The 19,749-nt window shown below is 40.9% G+C and overlaps 2 protein-coding genes across 3 annotated transcripts; one reads left to right on the forward strand and one right to left on the reverse strand.

Annotated features, from left to right (window-relative positions):
- Positions 1-2,023: 2,023 nt before the first annotated feature.
- si:ch211-282j22.3 (ER degradation-enhancing alpha-mannosidase-like protein 3) lies at positions 2,024-13,405 on the reverse strand. 2 transcript variants are annotated; one of them, XM_041959947.1, is made up of 21 exons: positions 13,144-13,405; positions 12,536-13,020; positions 12,387-12,432; positions 11,478-11,578; positions 10,899-10,938; positions 10,644-10,756; positions 10,272-10,425; positions 9,956-10,090; positions 9,113-9,218; positions 8,801-8,898; positions 8,486-8,611; positions 8,290-8,373; positions 7,806-7,889; positions 7,512-7,636; positions 7,170-7,335; positions 6,819-6,976; positions 6,597-6,714; positions 5,439-5,612; positions 5,135-5,300; positions 4,849-5,040; positions 2,024-4,185 (listed from the first exon to the last, which is right to left on the reverse strand). In XM_041959947.1, exons 2-21 carry the CDS (start codon positions 12,709-12,711, stop codon positions 3,914-3,916), a joined length of 2,634 nt encoding a protein of 877 aa, XP_041815881.1. In that variant the 5' UTR covers positions 12,712-13,020; positions 13,144-13,405; the 3' UTR covers positions 2,024-3,913. The 2 variants fall into 2 exon arrangements, with proteins under 2 accessions (XP_041815881.1, XP_041815880.1); XM_041959946.1 differs by having other exon boundaries at positions 12,536-13,405.
- Positions 13,406-14,823: 1,418 nt separating this feature from the next.
- anxa3b (annexin A3b) lies at positions 14,824-19,568 on the forward strand. The gene is made up of 14 exons (XM_041959953.1): positions 14,824-15,144; positions 15,520-15,559; positions 15,659-15,706; positions 15,850-15,937; positions 16,100-16,194; positions 16,295-16,408; positions 16,727-16,817; positions 16,943-17,022; positions 17,334-17,390; positions 17,604-17,697; positions 18,362-18,457; positions 18,598-18,656; positions 18,970-19,092; positions 19,223-19,568. The coding sequence occupies exons 2-14, from the start codon at positions 15,548-15,550 to the stop codon at positions 19,280-19,282; spliced, it is 1,017 nt and encodes a 338-aa protein (XP_041815887.1). The 5' UTR covers positions 14,824-15,144; positions 15,520-15,547; the 3' UTR covers positions 19,283-19,568.
- Positions 19,569-19,749: the final 181 nt, after the last annotated feature.

The raw sequence follows: 19,749 nt of genomic DNA on the forward strand, positions 1-19,749 counted from the left end.
TTTTCCACATTTTTGTTTCAGAAAGTTAGCGACTGTCAAACCCCTATCAGCCTGGGGCTTTTTATTGACATATCAAGCAAAAGCGTGTTTAAAATTGGAGCGAAATACTCTTCTGTTTCATTTTTGTTTCCACTATAGAAGATTATTAAAAAATATATAAATGATATTAACTTCTATTTGGAAATTATACTTTATGTATGTGTATGTATACGCAAGCATATTTTATCTATATCTACTACTACTCTATAATTCGCAGTTGTTTTTTCTTTTCTTTTTTTTATCTTAGCGATGAAGGGTGGGGTAAGGGAGAGAGGGAAGTTTTGAACACTGACTGGGAGTCAGTTGATGAATGTATGAAGAGGCCGAGGAATTGCTGTCATACTCAAACTAAAATCCACTGTTGAAAATACAAATTCAATCACAGAAAAAAAATACTATAAACTCTTTCGCTTCATTAAACACGAACTCATCTCACGGTCTTCTTCAGTGAATGGAGTTTTCTCAGGTGTCATGGTGATAGCCCAGTTGTTATCACATGACATCAAGTTCGGAAGTAGTATGATAATAAAGTTATTGCCATGACAACTGAGCAAACTGCATCCCAGATATTTTTTCGACGTTTAAAGAGAATCTTTAGCGGTACGGTAAGATCGCCCATGCTTCTGGAAATTCTTACAATCGATACGTCACTGTTTCCCACAGAACCTGAAGGCAGCAATTTACTGAGCGATTAGACACATGGGACAGCGGGGGAGGTACGTGAGACGTGATGACGTAGAAAAACCGGTTTAAATGTGCTTGGTTACATGGTTTAAACAGGTTACTAGACGGTGGCATGTGCGGAAAAAAATGATAAGGATAAAGGATAATTAATGATTTAAGTTTTACTGATAACATTTTTATGAAAACGACGAATTGTTAAAAATTATGCATCCACTGAGCTTTTAGAAATGTGTGAAATAAAAGAATTGCTTTTTTGTAAAAAAAAAATATGATTGTGAACTAATATTTTTTTCATTTTGTCAGGCCCAAAATGAATGATAAGGAAGACTGTGATTGAGGGAGAAAGTTAATGAGCAAATATTACCCAAGTCAGCAGGCTCTAACAGGTGCAGTAAAGTGATGCCACACGATATATTTCAAGACGTATGAATACACATCAAATAAACAAACACATCGGGTATAATTTCTCTCTATTGTTGTCCATTCTGCCAATTAACTCCATTATTTGCTCCAAAACACAGGACAAACGGTGAATGGCGGGCAGCTGGCGACAGGCCTGTTCTGTTTATTTACTTAGAGCTGAAAGACCATCTCCAGACAAAGGCCAAAGTTTAGTGACGAGGGATGAAACAAAAACCTTTAGCTGGCCAGAATGCTTTTTCTGTCAGTGATCAAAATGGAAATAGATGTGGTTTAAAATAAATTACTGTAGCTCATTCTGCCAAGTGGAATATATCTATGTATTGACACTGGATACTAGCAGTACACATTTCTAGAAACACAACATGGCTAATTTATCGTGTGGGAAATATCGATCATTGAACGATCGACTACATGACTAGCAGGATCTTCATGCACTCAGAACTATCTGAGCATTCCAAAAAGTATGTGAATCATTTGCAAATATTCGGTATCGTCAGCATCACCACTGTCATTTTTAATAATGTCATCACCATCATCATTCATATGACTGTGCTGTTGTGAGGTAGCCGTTTCCATCTGGCACGAAGGGTTTCAAGGTCTGTGTCATCTCCTCCTGACAAAAAGCTGAAGGACAAGTGCATTTTAGTTTTCTGCTTTTTGGACACAATTAATCCACGTTTCTTCTCTGAATACTTCACAGGAAAGACACAGCCTGGTGTCAATAAAATAGCTTTGTGTAATGTATGGATAAGAAATATGTGAAGAAATCACTGTGTAGTGTTGTTGCTCTATCCTTTAAGGAAGCCACAACTGCCCCTGATGCTGAAAATGTAATGTTCATCTATGTTGCAGGAAAAAAGTGGAGAAAGGTTTGAAATTGTGATTTAAAATTTATTGACGGGGCTGCCTCAGCTCACAGTCAGGAACTAAATACAGAGGAGATGTGAAACAGAAACAGGAGCCACGTCACCCATCTCTTTTGGCACTTTTTGACTTTCAGGGAGCGATCAACAGAAACCTTACGAAACAGTTGAACACAAAAATTAAATAGCACGAAAAATAATGAAAGGCGTGCCATACTTCCTGTCCGTGGTCCTTTTCTCTAAACAGACAGAGAACACAGTCCACAGTCCTGAGGTATACTGGTTGGCAAAGCCTCATATAGGCTAAACAAATGTAACAAAATGCCATGTTGGATTAAGACTTGAAATTAACTCAGCAGCATCAGGAAAAGGTCAACTATACAAACATAAATGAAAACATACTCTGGCACAAAGAGTGTTTTTTCCACACAAACATGAGCTCACATTTCAGGTACCACAAAAGACAAAAATCATACAATAACTTATTAGTGAGAATGAAGTAAGTGAACAAACTGATAACAGAGTTATGCATCTTTCTGGATTGTTGCATAAAGTAATGACACATAAGAATGCCCAAAATGTGGTTTAGTTAGTGTAGTTTGAGTGGGAGGGACTAACAGCAGGTACATTTAAGTCTTGACCAAAAACACCTCTCTGCTTTTAAAGTAAACCTGTGGAGCTTTCCTTACATTTTAAGATGGATATATGGACTGCATCATCACACAATGCAAATCGGACGATAAATGACTGCAATTATAACTACTTCTTGCAACACACACACAAACAAATGCAAAGACAGGCTGAATGTTCATTTCTGCTCGACTCCGCCATAGACGATCATACCTGTGTTTCAAAGTGCACAACAGTCTGGGACGCTGCATCTGGACCTAACCAGAGTTAAGCCAGCTTTGGTCATTTCTGCAATGTTTTTAGGATGGCAGGATTCATTTTTAACAATGATTACATGGTTATGTAACGGTTGTTTCAAGATTTACGGTGGTTGATCCTATAGAAATGCTTGTGTGATGAGGGTTTCATCCGATAGCACTGATGTTTTGGCTGAGACACTGTCTTGGGCATTGCAGCTGTTATACACCTTGCGCACACTCACGCATGCACGCACGCACAAAAACACACACACGCATGCACGCCAGCAAGAAGAAAATGCAGAACACACACACACACAAACATTTGATCAAATGGGTCAACTTAGCAAACTGCATTCTCTCTCAAAATTCCCTGAAGTTGCTTACCAGTACAAAATAAAATAAACTCTCAAAATTGGCCCCAGTTCATCTCCTTCATCTGCTTGCATTACTGAGAAGTTATGGTAGTGAACTCCACCTACTGGCCAGGTAATATTCCACTATTACTAAATAGAGAACAGTAGTTCTTGAAGTGAAAAAAGGTGCAACCTACATTAAAAACAAACTGCATTGCATAAAAACCTAGCAAGTACATATTTTCTTCCTCCTAGGTGAAGTAATTTAAAATTCTAAAGTCAATGATCTATGTCATTACCAGCAGGAACACCTTGTATGTGCCTATGATAGCAACACTGCAGGCTAGGTGTAGGCAGCACCAGCACAGCCATCTTATCTTACAGCTTTTAGCCTTTTACTACCTAGTTTAGTCTCATGATCCCTCTTGTCAGAGTGGCCGGCACCGCGCAGAATAGAAGCTTCACTTTGACTCTATGTCTAATAAATGCAGAACCATCTCTAGGGTTCAAAGTCCAGACAGGATGGCAGTGTGGCCATCAAACTCCTCCATCAGTTGTAAACATGCGGGCTGGGTCAGTTCGGGCTCCATGTTGGGCAGTGAGGGGCTCTGAGGCACATGCCATTCAGAAACTGACGAGGGATCAGTGTTAGGAAACTTGGCTGCTTTGGGATCAGCAGTGATCAAGGGTTTGTGTCTGGTCCACTGTCAGAATTTGGGGTTTGAGATGAACCGGCTGAGCATGGTTCAGTTCTGTCATTCTCTGCCGCCTTTGTGCAGAAGTGCTGCTGCTGCGACTGTCCTCTGAGCTCCTCTTCCTCCTCTTCCTTAAGAAGTGCCTCCTCTTTCTCCAAGACAAACTCCAAGGTGGGCCCTCTGGCTGCTCCATCCTCCAGCTCCCCTTCCTCTGCCAGGCGGAGTTTGATGTTCATGCCGACAGGTTTTTCCGTCTTATCTGGACAATGTGGAGGGCAGCCAATGATATGCAAAATTAGAACAGAGAGAAGAACTGAGGTTAGATCAGAGATAGTAAACAAGATCTGACATTTGATGTAACTGCAGCTAGACTCTCTGAACAGTCAGTGTAATTCAGGAGCAGAGAAGGGTGGGTTATGCCTTTGCTATCCTAGAAAAAGGGTCTACCTGCCCTGTTGATTTAACTCAAATAATAACACAACAAAAATATGGCCTTTAAAATATTTAATTAATGAAATTAATGGGAAAGATGATGCAAACTACTCAAACTAAAATTTGCTTTCAGAATAGAAACAATCCAGCAATGCTACATCGCTGCTGTTAGGGTTAGGGACATAAATTGTGGGAAAAAATAAAAAAAAGAGTATACCCACTTCTCCAGGCACGCGAGTGCCCTCAAACCCTTACTTACACTCACTCACACTCACTCACACTCACTTATTCAAATTTAAAAACGAGATAATTTAGCGATTTCGGGAATTATTTCGCTTATTCGAAAAATCTACCAAATAACAAAATATAAGATGTCTGTCCTCAGAAGGAACAAATGGGTTTAGGCCTGAGTGCTCAGACAGGCTGGGGAAGTTGGAAAGCACCAATTCATTCATGGGATTTGGTGACAATAACAAAAACATGCACTCACCATGTCCCAGCTGTCTCTCTTTGGGCAGCAGCAGCACGTCCACATTGTGATGTTCCTCCAGAGCAGCTGTGAGGACGGCACCCTCGCGGCTGAACAGGAAGACCAAAGGCAAGGTGATGTCTTCAGTGGAGTCCCCATCTCCAACCATCTGGAAGAGGGGAGTCTCTTCACTATTACTTCCCTCACGGTGGTCTGAGAAGGACAATAAGCCAATAATTGGAAACATCCAGCCTTCATGATTTGGTGACTTGGAGGTGGTTTCAACTCCTCTGGTAATCATCCTCACCTATAAAGATGACTCCTATGGCTCCTGCCTCCTGCAGCCGACGAGCCTTTGCAGCGAACATGCAGTCACCACGCAGTGCCAGAGCGATATGGCCTTTAAGCTCCACTGCATTATCTACTGGCCCACATGCAGTGTAGGGGGAGGCTTTCGCTATGCTGCCCTTCACCTGAGAACAACAGAGCAGGTAACGTTTGCACAGTTCTGGAAAAGTCTGGAAACTTACCATTCAGAATGTTTGGTCAAGTTATCATTACACTTCGATGTTGATACTGTATACTGTATTATTGTCACATTGCAAGCTCACCCCGTGCTCCTGCTTGGTGAGGTCCATTCCGAACTTGGCAGGTCCTGCTGTGAGGACCATCCTGCCCAGAAATGGGGGAGATATGAGCTGAACGACATGAGGCACCACCTCCTCCTCCTCCGGTGTCTGGCTTACCTCAGCCACGAGTTTTACCCGGTACACTCCTTTATGCTCCTGAAGGGATTCATATGTGGAAAACAAATGTCATGTTTAATTTGAGAAATGGAAGTTGTATGCTATCACCAGTTCAACTTTTTCCATGGTTTGACTGGCATTTTTTTTTTTTTTTTTACATTTGAAGCAGTGCAGTCAGTAGCCTGACCCAGTTTTCACTCTCCACTAACACTGCTATTAAGCCAATGCTTATAAGCTGTTTAAAAATGCAAAATGAAATTGGTAATCTATTTACTATGATCATCACATTTCCTTTTTCTCCTCACTGTTGGATACCTCATGATACCAGAGCAGGCCTACTTACTGTGAACACAGAACTGAGCGTAGCATAACTGATAAGATTATGAAGAAATCAGTTAAAATTTCATTTGGCTTACAATTTTCTACATTCACACTGCTCAAAGCCCTATTTGTGCAATTTGAAAGATATAATTGGCTCAACAGCAGGTTATATAATCAATCTGTGACATGCTTACAGGATAAAAATGCATGGTTCAGAAGGTTGTTTGAGTGCATCATTGGAACCAAACGGACAAAATCAGGTCTTAAATCAGGAACTGAAGACATGCTTTGGATACTTTTAACTAAAGCTAAAAATTGTGCAATTACGACCTGCTGGAAAACATCCAAACAAAGTGTTGTTTCATTGTTTTATCAGCTAGGATTTCCAGTCACTTTGGAAAGCACAGAGAAAATCATGAAAATGGCTCAAAAAAACCCTTTAAACCTACAAAAAAGTACATATAGTATATATTGCTTGGGCAATTAGTTATTTGGCCATCTGTCTTCAACCTCAAGACAACGTATAACCCTTATCCTTAAATATACTGATCTTTTAAATATCTGTAACTTTTCCCATCTTGCCTGTGTTCACCTCTAGGTTCTTCTGTCCTCAACAGGAAATGCATTCGCAGCCACCATAAAACACCTGCAAAACATGCAGAACTTCAGATCCTGAGGTGAGTTTCAAAGTTACTGAAGTACCTTCTGACTTCTGGTGCTTCCTGCCATGACCTCATTCAGTGGAGTGAGAGAAATGCCCATGCTTTTCAAGAACTCTACTGGCTCCATGCCATTATCATGGAGGGGTAGTTCAATTTCCCTGTGAAGTACAAACACACCTGAGTTAACTCAAAGTAATCACGGCTAACAGGTTTCACAAGACATTTTACTCTAAAATCAAATGCCCCTTGCGACTGGACACACCTGACAGGTGAGGGGTGGAAGGCTCGTCCCACCCCAGTGAGGTACTTGTAGCCGTCCCGGATGGTTTTGGCAAATGAAGGGTTGTTGGGGAACAACGTCTCCATGCTGGGGCAGGAGTGTGTGAACAGATCTTCCTCTTGAGAGACAGGAACAGTCTCCTGAAGTGCAGGACCAAGAGTTTTAGCTCCTTTGCTCATGTGTCAATTCACATATTAGAAGGTCAGTTAGCATTTTGAGTACGTCACAAAAGGCTCCATGATGAAATAATCAATATCAATATGTCCCAACAATATACTGTATGAATTACAGCGTTAAATAATAATTACTATTTACATTAACTTAAGCTCTTACTGTATTGTTGCCTTGACAGGGCGGCTTGGTGGTGGAGAGAGATACAGGGAGAAGGTGAGCCTCTGTGGTGAAGATATAGTCGTCAATATCGATGGGCAGCTCGCTCTTCTCCGAGAACAGCAGGTACAGATATTTAAACATCTCAGCCAGAAAGAATGAGTCCATCCTACACACACAAACATACATATATACAGAAAGAGAAGATGTTATCACTGATTCATAGGAGATATTTTGAGGTTCCATTACAACTGCTTTTAACAGACCACACCTTCTAAGTTTTCTTTTCACAAAATCTTAAAAAATAAGCCAGTGTAAAAATGCAGTACAGTGGCATTTGTATACCTGTCTTCATGTGTCCCAGTGCGGACATCTTGCACGGCAGCAAACCCGCAAGGCACCCTGGCGTAGGCATTGAGCTTTTCCACGATGGACTGTCCCACTCTGAGGTAGTAGGGGTCGCCAGTGGCCTGCAGAGATCAAGATATTGACCACACAACTTATACAGAACATTCAGATGGCTATAAAAATGCTTTGAGTACAAAGGTGAATAGCATCATTGATAGCCTACTAACAACTGACCCGAGGTGTCCAAGTTTTACACAAAAGGTAATCATACTTTATGTCTTTGTTTTTCACCTTATAGAGGTAGTAGGTGCTTTCTGCAAACTCTGGTCTCAGCAGGTGTTGTCCCCAGTGGACTCTAAACTCTGTAGTGAAAGCCTGCGGGGACATTGAGCAAAGACGGCAACAAATGTTGACACCGGTTTCTTCTAAAGATATTTCATTTACATTAATGAACAGATTTCATTAAGAATAGGACAAAGAAGCTAAGCAAATGGCTAATAAGAAATGACTTTCAAATCATAGCAGAGCAGCATATAGTATGGATGTTACACGTGTGCAGCAGCTGTAGCAAATCATCTCAGTTTGAGATATATTCAAGATTCAAGATTCAATGGCAATAAAGGATCTTAAATCTTGAATCTTGAATATATCTCAAACTGCGATGATTTGCTACAGCTGCTGCACACGTGTAACATCCATACTGTAACTTGAAATGAGCTGAGTATTACGGTTGGTTTCTTATCTTGTCACTATATATAGAGCAAAGATCCTTTACCTCTGGAAGAAACTTGTGCTGTTTGGTGACTTGGTAAAGCATTTCATGAGTCTCTATAGCTGGTTTCAGATCTCCTCTCAAAACCTGCATAAAAAAAATCACGAAACATGTGCGCAACAATTTCTAGGCCTCTACTCTGTTTTTAATGGCAGTAAATGGGATTAATCGAGTGCAATGTTAAGACTGCATGCCCGACCTGCAAGCCAGGGAAGAATGCCAGGAGAGAGTCCATCCAGCTGCGCACGCTCACAGTGGGGTTGTGCATGTGTACATTGAGCAGCAGGGGAGGCTGACTGATGTACTTCATAATGGCACTGTAGTGCTGTTGCACACAAACATCATGAAAAATATATTAGCAAACACAGAAAAACATCCTCAAGCCACAGTCACAATATGAACAAAAGGGCCAGTAGTGGGTCACTGATGATGATGCAACAGGGAGTACAATACAGCAGGAGCCAAATGCTTTGATATAGATTTCTATGTGGGCAGGCAGTGATGGAGGACTTACAATGTTGAACCTCTCCAGAAACACATTGTCTCCTAGAAGGATGTAGGCCTTCATCAGATATTCATAGTATGAGTCGATACCAGCACCAACGCCACTGTCTGCAAACACACATGTGAGACGACAGTCAAATTACTGCAATATGGCTCATGTAAGAGTTCTGCATTACGTATGTATGTACAGAGGCAGTACATACATACATACTTGGTATGTATTGTATGTGTATTTCTGAATAATCAATTAGCTGTATCCTCTGTCTGTGAAAGAACATGTGTGGTTCCAGTTTACATCTCTCGTCTGTTTAAATTGCCTCACCCCGCCGGACCCATTCTTCATTATGGATATTAATGACAGTCCCCACCAAGTCACTTCCTCTCTGTCTCCTCTCCCAGAGGACGTCCAGAGCCTTCCGTGCATTTGCCTGTAAAACAATATTTACTACATACTTAAAATGTTTCCAGAAAAAACAATGACATTATTCTTAACTCACTCTCTCTCTGTATATATATTTACACACACACACACACACACACACACATATATATATATATATATATATATATATATATATAAACATATATATAAACAACTGCCATCAGTTAGTCAGCTGTAATTTAGAGAACTAATAATGTTCTGTATCATTCTCTTACAACCCTGATTCCAAAAAAAGTTGGGACACTGTGTAAAACATAAATAAAACAGACTGTGATATTTTGCTAATCAATTGAAAACAGTGGAAAGACAATATGTTTAATGTTTTGCCTCATCAGCTTCATTGATTTTGTAAATATCAGCTTATTCTGAATTTGATGCAGCAACACATTTCAAACAAGTTGGGACAGGAGCAACAAAGACTGGGAAAGTTGTGGAATGTTTCAAAAACACCTGTTTGGGACATTCCACAGGTAAACAGGTTCGAAAGGCTCAGTCACTCAAGAGCAAGGATGGAGCGAGGTTCACCCCTTTGTGAACAGTGATTGTACAAAGGATGTTACTACATGGGCTCAGGAACACTTCGTACGACCATTGTCAGTGACAGTCAGTTAGTTTTGAAATGATTGCATTCTGCTTTATCAATGTTTCACACAGCGTCACAACGTTTTTGGAATTAGGGATGTATAAAAGTCTAATTTCTAGAGAGGCAGAGGGAGGTAGTACCTCAAACACAGACTCTCCTGACAGTCTGCTGAGGGCAGCAAACTCGAGGATCATTGTTCCAGCACATGCTGTGCAGGTGTCCGATTCAGTGCCTGTGCGTGAAAGTGGGTTTAGGACTCCGTACCGTAGATTCACCTGGAAAACCCAAAAATTGAAAAAATATTCTTCACTCAGCTCAAATTATTATTAGTTACTTACTGAAATAAGTAATGTGTTTTTAATTAAATCGTTTGTGGAGCACTGACCATTAGGAACTATTACATATTACAGCTAAAATAAAAAGACATGTGATTTTCAACAATAAAAGAAGGAATACCTTTGGATAGGGAAGGCCACTTGTGGTGTTAAAGGCAGGCAGCAGTCGATGGCCCAGCTCTTTGGCCATGTGTAGGAGCTCATCTTGATACCACTGCATCCTCTCCCCACGCTGCCGGAGCAGGTCAGCCATCACGTGGGCTCCCAAAAGCCCTCTAGAACAATTAAAGGAGGTAAGAGAAAGATTTTCCTTAAAAAAAAAAATACAAAATTAGACATCTCTGTCTATTATAGCAATATGCTGTACTGATGTGGAATAATTCTACATTCAGTAGAATCATTCAGAACATTCCATGTATATACTTACAGACCAAGTAAATACTGTTTACACTACAAAAAGTAAAACAAGAAATAAGACAGACGTGTTTCATACCCTAAAACTCTGATGTTGGTCTCAAATACAGACACCACCACATCGTTGTCCAGGCGCACATCCCTCACCACCTTCCGCACTGCGTCCTCAAACTCATCAAGCTTGTTTAACACCTGCACACAGGAACAAAGAAATCTGCTGTTAATATGGATGGAAAAGACCTCAAAAAATGCATGATGAGGAAAAAGACTCAGAGACCAAAGCAGATTAAACTTGACTTTCACGCTTGTAAACAGAGGAAGAGCAAATACTCACCACCAGGGTATCAAGGGTGTCAATGAGTGTCAGAGAAAACCTACAGAAAAGGCAGAGGAAATGTTATGATGAGAGCCTCTGGCACAGCACAGTGGAGCTGGTGTCCCACTTAGCCACTGGTCCAGTTTAATTTGTAATGAACAACAGATTGTTAAATATCCAAACTGTTGAATTTGCAGTGAAGTACATTATGCAACATGCACAGTACATAAATGGATGCATTGTACTGTGCATCCATGATTTACTGCCATCTTGTAAATTTAATTGACTTAAATTAGCATCTAATTCATGTATTCCTGTAAAACTAGGGCATCTACTCTGTGCTGAATTTAATCTGTTTGGAACAGCACAGTATTCTAAAAACAAATGAGTCCTCGTCTTCTATGAAAATGCTGAATACTTTTTAAAAAGAAATCACATTCCATAAAAATCACCTTTTGTGTGAAATTCACATTCACTTACATATCTACTTCCATAAAAATTCATTCTTGACACACACACACACACACACACACACACATATATATGTATGATACCAACTAATGGATTAAAACTACATGGTTTGTTTGCTGAACTTACTTCCCCAAGGAGTCATCTATGTCCCCTCTATTGGGCTCCTGGCCACGCACTCTCCCCCTGCAGCTCAGAGGCATCAGCTCATCTGCTGGATAGGCATATTTCTGCAGCACGAACAACAGTAACTGTCAAGTTTCATTTTACAGTCTTTAGAGATGGTGTCATTAGAGAAAGAAGGGTGGAGGGTTAAAAATGCTCTTGAAGGAAAAAGAAACTAGCAGCCAAAAGATACCTTACACAACTGCTGGATTAATAGTGGAATAGTTTTTTTTTCTGGTTAACCCGATTGAGATGGGGGTCAAACTAAATCAGGTATCCCAGATTTAAATCAGTCTCCAATTAGATAATTCATCAATTATGGCTCTGAAATCTGAGGACTAGAGCCCAACTGAGAAAGCAGCTCTCAAAACGACAGTAAAGAAATGCCAACATGTTTTAGGTGGTTTAGAAATAGTGGCACCATTTCATAGTTTGTACACCAGGGAGCGCTGAGCAGTTTATTTCTCAATCCTGTCTTTCCAACATGCATTCCTGACTCCTGGAAGACATTTCTATCACAACTGACAAAAGATGAATCAATCCTACTGAGACCATCATGAATAACACAATGTTCTGCTAGCATCTGCTGCACCAGACTGACACCACAGCTGCAACAAAATCCTGCCTGTTTGCTTTCTGCACAGCCCCACTAAATCATATCCCCCTGCACCGAGGACTCTGACCAGCCGCTCCACCACCTGACTCAAGCTCGTCTTAACCCTGGGATGGATGACCCTGATGGAGGCTGACACGCGTTGGTCTCACAATTAAGTTATTCTTTTTTTCTACAAGCTTTGACCTCTTTCACTTTTCTTAACTTCCAATATGCAAATATAAATGTTGTGGTAATTAGAATTAGAGTAAACATCTTACCATGTAACTGCCGTAAGCATGATCAAACATTTCAATAATCTGGTCCCTGCAAAAAAAGAGAGCCATAAATTAATCAAGTGAGAAAATGGCACAAATTTCACAAACACACATAAACAGTGTTACATGTTTCTTTCTAGACATATCTTCACCTGATGACAGTCCTCTCCTCCGGTGTCATACTCTGGCTCTCTTGACATTTGGCCCAGCCAAGAAGACTGGTGATCAGTAGGGTCTTCAGCATCATTCCAGTGCCAGGAGCGCGAACCAGTTCCCAGCACACTTTATTTCCTAGTCTCCCCATGTAGTCTCGCCTCGGGCAAAACATTAATATAGACAAACAAACTCCTGTCCTTTGTCCAACGCCCACGCAAAGTCAAACAGTCCAGCAGGCACAGCTGTCCTCCTTTGGAGCCCCGATTACCCTCATTTTGGAACAGAGTCGGCTGTAGATAAACGTTAGCTACCCCCCAGCTCCATTTCCATGTTTCCACCGCGGTTGTTCTGTATGTAGTCGATCCAGTATTGTTACGACCACCACATGCCCACAGAGCCCCTCAGCTGACCGTATCCATGTAAACAATAGAGTCAGCTAGCTACAGCTGAGCCTCGATAAACAATGACTGTTGACGTTAACCTGTAAAGAAAAACAAGACTATCGAGCCCGGCTAATAAGAAGAGGCCCATACAAGGCTTACAGCACACGTTTTGTTGAACCAACAAATGTAAACAAATGTGACGATAATATTTAGGTATTTACCAAATTGATGGCACTGTGAGACAGTGTGGCTAACTCTTGCTAGCCATCACAGTGCTGGGAGGTTCCCTGTTGCTAACATGCTAACAAGTTGCTACTTCGCCGTCAGCAATGCAACTCAATTACATAGCAATCTCAACGGCTAAATCGTGAACGTAATATAGGTCTTAAATCATCTTGTTCTAACACAAATCGTTCACATGCCTTGCAAATTGATTATCATACAGTTAAATGGTCGATGACACGTCGCCAGGCATTACTACGGTTATCCGGTACCCTGACGTCGACTATTCAGCTGTCAAAGAACTAGCAGTGTTTTTTTTTTTTTTTTTTTTTTTAGGCTGCCTCGGTTTGTTTGACCTGCCCTGAGTATCGACTGTCAGGCAAGCTCTACTGCCACTTAAGCTAACTTAATGTCTACCCTTCTGCAATTTCCACCCTTCAAGTGGTTATATATATATATATATATATATATATATATATATATATATATATATATATATATATATATATATATATATATATACATATATACATATGTATACATACATATATATATATATATATATATATATATATATATATATATATATATATATATACATATATATATATATATATATATATATATATATATATATATATATATATATATATACATATATATATATATATATATATATATATATATAATAAACGAGGGCTTAGATTAGGGTTAGACTTAGATTTACACTCAGACAATGTTAACAGACGTCAGAGTGTCTGTCCAAGCAGGAGGCAGACGGTCCCTGGGAGACTGTACCCAGAGTAAAATATCCAAAATTAAACAACGATAATAGCGTCAGAAGGTGGGCGGAGTCAATGAGAAGCGCCCCAGTGATGGAGGAAGAAGTGACCGAACCCAAAGCCTTTACGTATTTTATCGTACATACTTCACACATGCGAATTAACATGTTGTATTTTACTAAATACTTATACTCCATAAACACTATTTTGTATTTTCGACAAGAACATAGTGAACTCGAAAACCTGTCCACCCCCAGAAAATTATCTATGCCATGTCATCACCCACAAATCCTCACATTTTACTGCGTAACTTTGTTCCTCGCCCAAAAGAGGTCTGTAGTATCTATAATCAGCCACAAGATGTCGCAGCTGCGCCTTCTTCCCCTCTCCCTGCAGTATATCACTTTTATTCCTCACCTGGACTTTATGCACAGATGCGTTAACCCGTAGTGATATTTTACTACCTGTTGTCAAGAGGACATCTTTCTCGTTGTTAACAAAACACGGAAAACAAATAAAATTATTGTTGAAGAGTTATTGATATGTCCAGAGTGAGCTGCTGATGCTGTGGGTCATAAACGCCTAGTTGCCTCGGGATATTAAGCAGCTATCTATGGTAATTTTGCTTAGACTAAACCAATTTGTTTCGCAAACTTACACAATATATGATTTCTTACGTGCATCTACAGTACATGCAGGATTTAAGCGATGGTTTATTTCAATACTAAGAACTAGACTGGCCAACGTGTAGATCTGAAACTGCGATCACGACATGAATTTACATCTGTGGTGAAATTAGATAAGATAAGATCGATTGAAACTCAGTATTTCCTTCCTCTTTCTCTCTGGCTCATATCTCAGCCTGAGAGCAAATACGGCTCACTGTAGGCTATTACTCAAAAAAAACGAATGGCTTCTAAAAAAGAGTACAAGGTTGTGTTTTACGCAAAAAAGTACGCATTGTTTGAGAAACACTGCGCAGCGGATATTGCTTTTAGTGAGGTTTCGCAAGAGAGTCAAGTTACAGAGAAAGTATTCATCCTGGCAGAAATCTAACGGGGCGGTGAGCTGTCACTGTGGACAAACGAGGAGGAGCTCCCGGAAAAAGTCTCCATGATTCAACTTCCTCCAGATATTAATGGGCGTTGCCTTTTCAACTTCTCTGAAAGGTGTGGCGATCTGAAATTCCTCTGACATCAATCCTGTCCTCTCGCTTCGGTAAGAAAAAAGGAGATTTTTCTGCCTTCTAATCAAAGTTATTTTTTCATGTGCACGTCTGTATCCTGTGTCTGTGTTCCGTGTTGTTTTCATGTTTGCTGATCGGTAAATGGTTGTTTTGAACCGCCGTGGGTTTCATTCCCTGCAGTTCTGTTTACTTTGCACGTGTCCACTGAACTGTGCTGGCTCCCTCCACCTTTACCTGGAAAATTACTGTGAATTGACTTATTTAGAAGAATAATCCAGTGGATTTGTTGACGTGGACGACACATCGGGGGATGAAGTGGAAGAGAAATGTGCAGAGAGCGAGAGAGCAGAGCTGTTAAAGACATAAATGATATCATGATGCTGATCCTGTGCTCTTCTCCTCTGTAGGTTGAGACTTTCCTCTACAACCACAACTATGTCTGTTTGGGTGAGCACTTCTGTGACTGATAATATGATTCAAATGATTAGGATTAAAACATGAGAGGACAGGTGATAACTGAAGCATATGTGTTGACTTGTGTTGTAGGACGACCTGGACCTGCTCTTAGACTCCCCCTCCTCTCTGACTGTGACAGTAAGTTGGATGCATCTTACTTTTTGTTGTGCTTACAATCTGAAATAGTGAACAGAGAGCACATGAAGGTGTGTTATTGTTTTACGTACTGATTGATTCAATGTTCACATGTGAGCCTGTGACTGTGTTCCTGTGTTCATCAGTCCAGTGCAAGAGGAACTGTGAAGGACAAGGCGAACTTCAAAGTGGAAGATGATGTGTCTGCACTGAGGAAGGCCATAGAGGGCATCGGTAAGTCAATGAGTTACCATTATCAGCATTATGAGACCAACATGTAAAGTAGTTTATATTTGACTGAAGTTTCATATTTGCTTACATATGATTGTAAATCCATGAACTCTCCAAGTGCAGTGCAGGGGCTAAGCCTGTTTGGCGTTGTCCTCTTCTTTACAGGTACGACAGAAAAGACACTAATTGAGGTGTTGACCCAAAGCAGTAACGCTCAGCGTCAGCTCATTGCTAAAGCCTATGAGAAAGCCACAGGAAGGGTATATACAAGGATTCACTTTTCAGATTTTCAGAGCGTTGTGTCAAAGGTACGTAGAGCAAAAGCAGTTTCATGACGGCTTATCAACCTTCCTCCATCAGACGTTAGCAGCCGACCTGGAGGGAGACACTCACGGAGACTTCGAGGACTTGTTGGTGGCCTTGGTGACGCCTCCTGCTGTCTACGACTGTCATGAAATCATCAAAGCCATCAAGGTGAGATTGTGCCGAGTTAACAGAATCTGCATGGGCCTGCCGATGCACCAGTACTGCTCACCAGGAGGAAATTTCACATGTTTCAGTGGGGATTTTGTGTTATGTAGAGTGTCTTGGCTCGGCGTTCAAAGAATAAAGGGAGCAAATACACCACGTCAACACGTGCCATTTGTTTAAACAGACTTATTTTACTGCAGATTTGTTTGGATTCATGCAATTTGACTATGCTCACACTGTGGTCCAGGAACAGCACTTCATTTCCCGTCACTCTCTTATCATTCACTTGTGTTTACCACATTTTGTGTGCATCACATTCAGGGTGCAGGGACCACAGAGAGTACACTGACGGAAATCTTTGCCTCGAGATCCAATAGACAGATCAAGGCTATTTCTGAGGCATACCTTGCAGGTTAGTACCTTCAGCTCAAAGTATGTGTGATTTCACAGGTTAGATAGTGACTCAGGTTATTGTGAAACAGTTGGCAAACGTTCCGTAGATTATTGTGAAAGTGTCTGTAATGTCCTTTGTTCTAGAAACTGGAAGATCGATGATTCATGATCTGCAGTCGGAGGTGGCTGGAGATTACGGCAAAGCACTGTTCATCTTGGCTGAGGTACTGTGCGTTAAACTGAAGGAGGGATGTGCCACTGGTGTGCATTCCCAACAAATGAGGATCAGACCTAAAGCACTAAATTTATTGCATTCAGACAGCTCTGAACATTCCTATCCTATCTAAAAAAATATGATGGAAAAAAAAAAAAATCAACCTCCACCTTGAGAAAAAACTGCCGCTGCTGCTAAAAACCACATTTTCTTCTGCAAGACTAAACAATATCTTCATTCAAAATGGCAAACGAGCAAATGCCACATATATTGGATGTATTGTACATGACACAAACTGTGTTCTCCTGGTCGTCCTCACAGGGGAAGAGAGACGAGAGCACCAACGTGGATGCTGCTAAAGCTAAAGCAGATGCTAAGGTACCTTCACTACATCTCTGCCTGTTTCTCAAGCTCATAATACTTCATGGGGCTAATGTGGCAACAGGAAACATTGCAGAGCAGTTTAGTTGCTGTCTCAGGCAGACCTGACAGTGTGATGCAGGCACACTTCTGCAGCCACTGAATTTGGCCATAAAAAGACCATTATTTATATTTATTGTGCATTTTCACGCTTGCTCTCATTCCACCCAGGCCCTGTATGAAGCAGGGGAGAAGAAGTGGGGAACCGACGAGGGGAAGTTCATTGACATCCTGTGCCACAGGAGTATTCCCCAGCTCCGACAGAGTGGGTACAACCCTTACCTGATTTTCTGTGGATACAAATGTAATCAAAAAAAAAAAAGAGTTTATTGCCATGTTAGCAGCTCTGTGAGACTGTAGGCACAACATGCTAACATCAGCATACTAACATGCTCACCATGACTGCTAACATGCTGACACAAAGTGGGTATGTTTGCCGTGTTCACCATCTTAGTTTTGGATGTGTATTTGTACTAAATAACTTGAGGTTGATGGAAATTCCATTAGCTTTGCAAGTATTTAGTCATAAATTTAAGTATCAGACAAATTAAAATTTTGACTTGATGGTGGTGCTAGACGGGATCAGCACAGTCATTAGGATTCATCCTCTGGGCACCCATGGGTACCTGCAACAAATTTCATAGCAATCCATCTAATAGCTCCCGAGATATTCCACTAAAAGTCAGAAAGCTCAACCTCATGGTGGCGCTAGAGGTAAACGTCAGGGGATTACCAAAGTCAGCAGGATTCATATACATGTCTGCACAAAATGCAAACTTTCCTGACAATTGAACAACCACGGTGGACTGACCAACAGACTGAGCCTGCTATCCTTAGAGTTGTGCCGTTAAAAACATAAACCTATGTCACACCTTCACCTGCAGAGAGGGAAAAAAAAAAAGTTTAATTCAAATGTTATGTTTTGGCAGCTCTGGTCGAGTACAAGAACATTAGTAAGAAGACTCTGCAGGAGAGCATTGAGAGCGAGATGTCTGGAGACCTGGAGGAGCTGCTGGTGGCTGTAGGTGAGAAAAATGTGTCCGTCTGCCTGTGACTGAGCTATTACATTGAACAGTGGTCCAGTATTGTGTTACGTCTTCATTTGGGATAAGTTAATCACTGCACATTTGAGCTTCATGTAACATACTTTTATTTTTTTGTCTAGTTAAGTGTGTGAAGAACGTTCCTGCATACCTTGCTGAGAGGCTTTTCAAGGCCATGAAGGTAAGCTGTACAATATGTCCATCTGTATCTCTAACCCAAAGCTTTTCGTTCTGCCAGTGGCTCCCAAAACAAATCCACATATTGTTTGTCTGCGCCGTCCTTTTTAACCACACCATACAATTGTAATGGTCACCAGTGGCGTGGAAAGGAATGTTAAGCCACTGTTTTATTGCTGCTGCTTTCACTGAATGTGCCAACAGGCAGCCACAAAAACATGTGAAACTGCAGACACAGAAGCAGCCATGATGCTGCTGCTTCTTTATTGGAGTTATCCAGGTCTAATTTGTGCCTTTGCTTCTTTTACTTTGTCAAGGGTTTGGGGACCACAGAGTCCACTCTGACCAGAATACTGGTCAGTCGCTCAGAGATCGACCTGCTGGACATCAGAGCCGAGTACAAGAAGCTGTTCGGATGTTCCCTTTACTCCCAGTTAGAGGTCAGTGCGCGCCCACACAGATGACACCAAATATGCTCTTTACACTCTACATACCAACATTTAGATGATGTGTTCTTAAACACAAACATGACTTCCTGTTTTCCTTTCCTCTCTCCTCATGTTTGTGTAGTCTGAAGTGTCGGGCAGCTACGGTGACGCCCTCAAGCATCTATGTGGTCAACAAGACTAACTCCTCCCGACTGACAAACGTGGTTTGAAGAGCAGCTTTGCCCGAGAGCAGCTAGCAAGAACTGCATCTAATGATGAGGATGACCTTTCCAATACACATCATACTGATGCATTAGCTTGAATTTAGCCCTAACAATGGCTGGAACTAACCATCTAGAAATGCTTCTTTATGTGGAATTCCAGTAAGTGCTGTGCAGATTAAGTGATTAACAAACAAACACTTAGGAAGAAGCGGCTCTTCGTGATATGAGGATGCTGATTAAAGTGTCTGTATTTCATGTGACTGATACCTGTCAACACCTGCACATTTGTTACTTAACAAGTATTATAACTTCTTGTATGTATCACAAATAGTCTAAAAGTTGCCAACACACACACAAATAACTGTCATACATTTCACATGTTAATAAAAATACTGTATTCGATTAGCCCACGTCAGTGAGCAAAGAGATACAACACTGCAGTTTT

This window comes from Chelmon rostratus, chromosome 19 (genome assembly GCF_017976325.1).
Source record: "Chelmon rostratus isolate fCheRos1 chromosome 19, fCheRos1.pri, whole genome shotgun sequence".
NCBI classification, from domain to species: domain Eukaryota; kingdom Metazoa; phylum Chordata; class Actinopteri; order Chaetodontiformes; family Chaetodontidae; genus Chelmon; species Chelmon rostratus.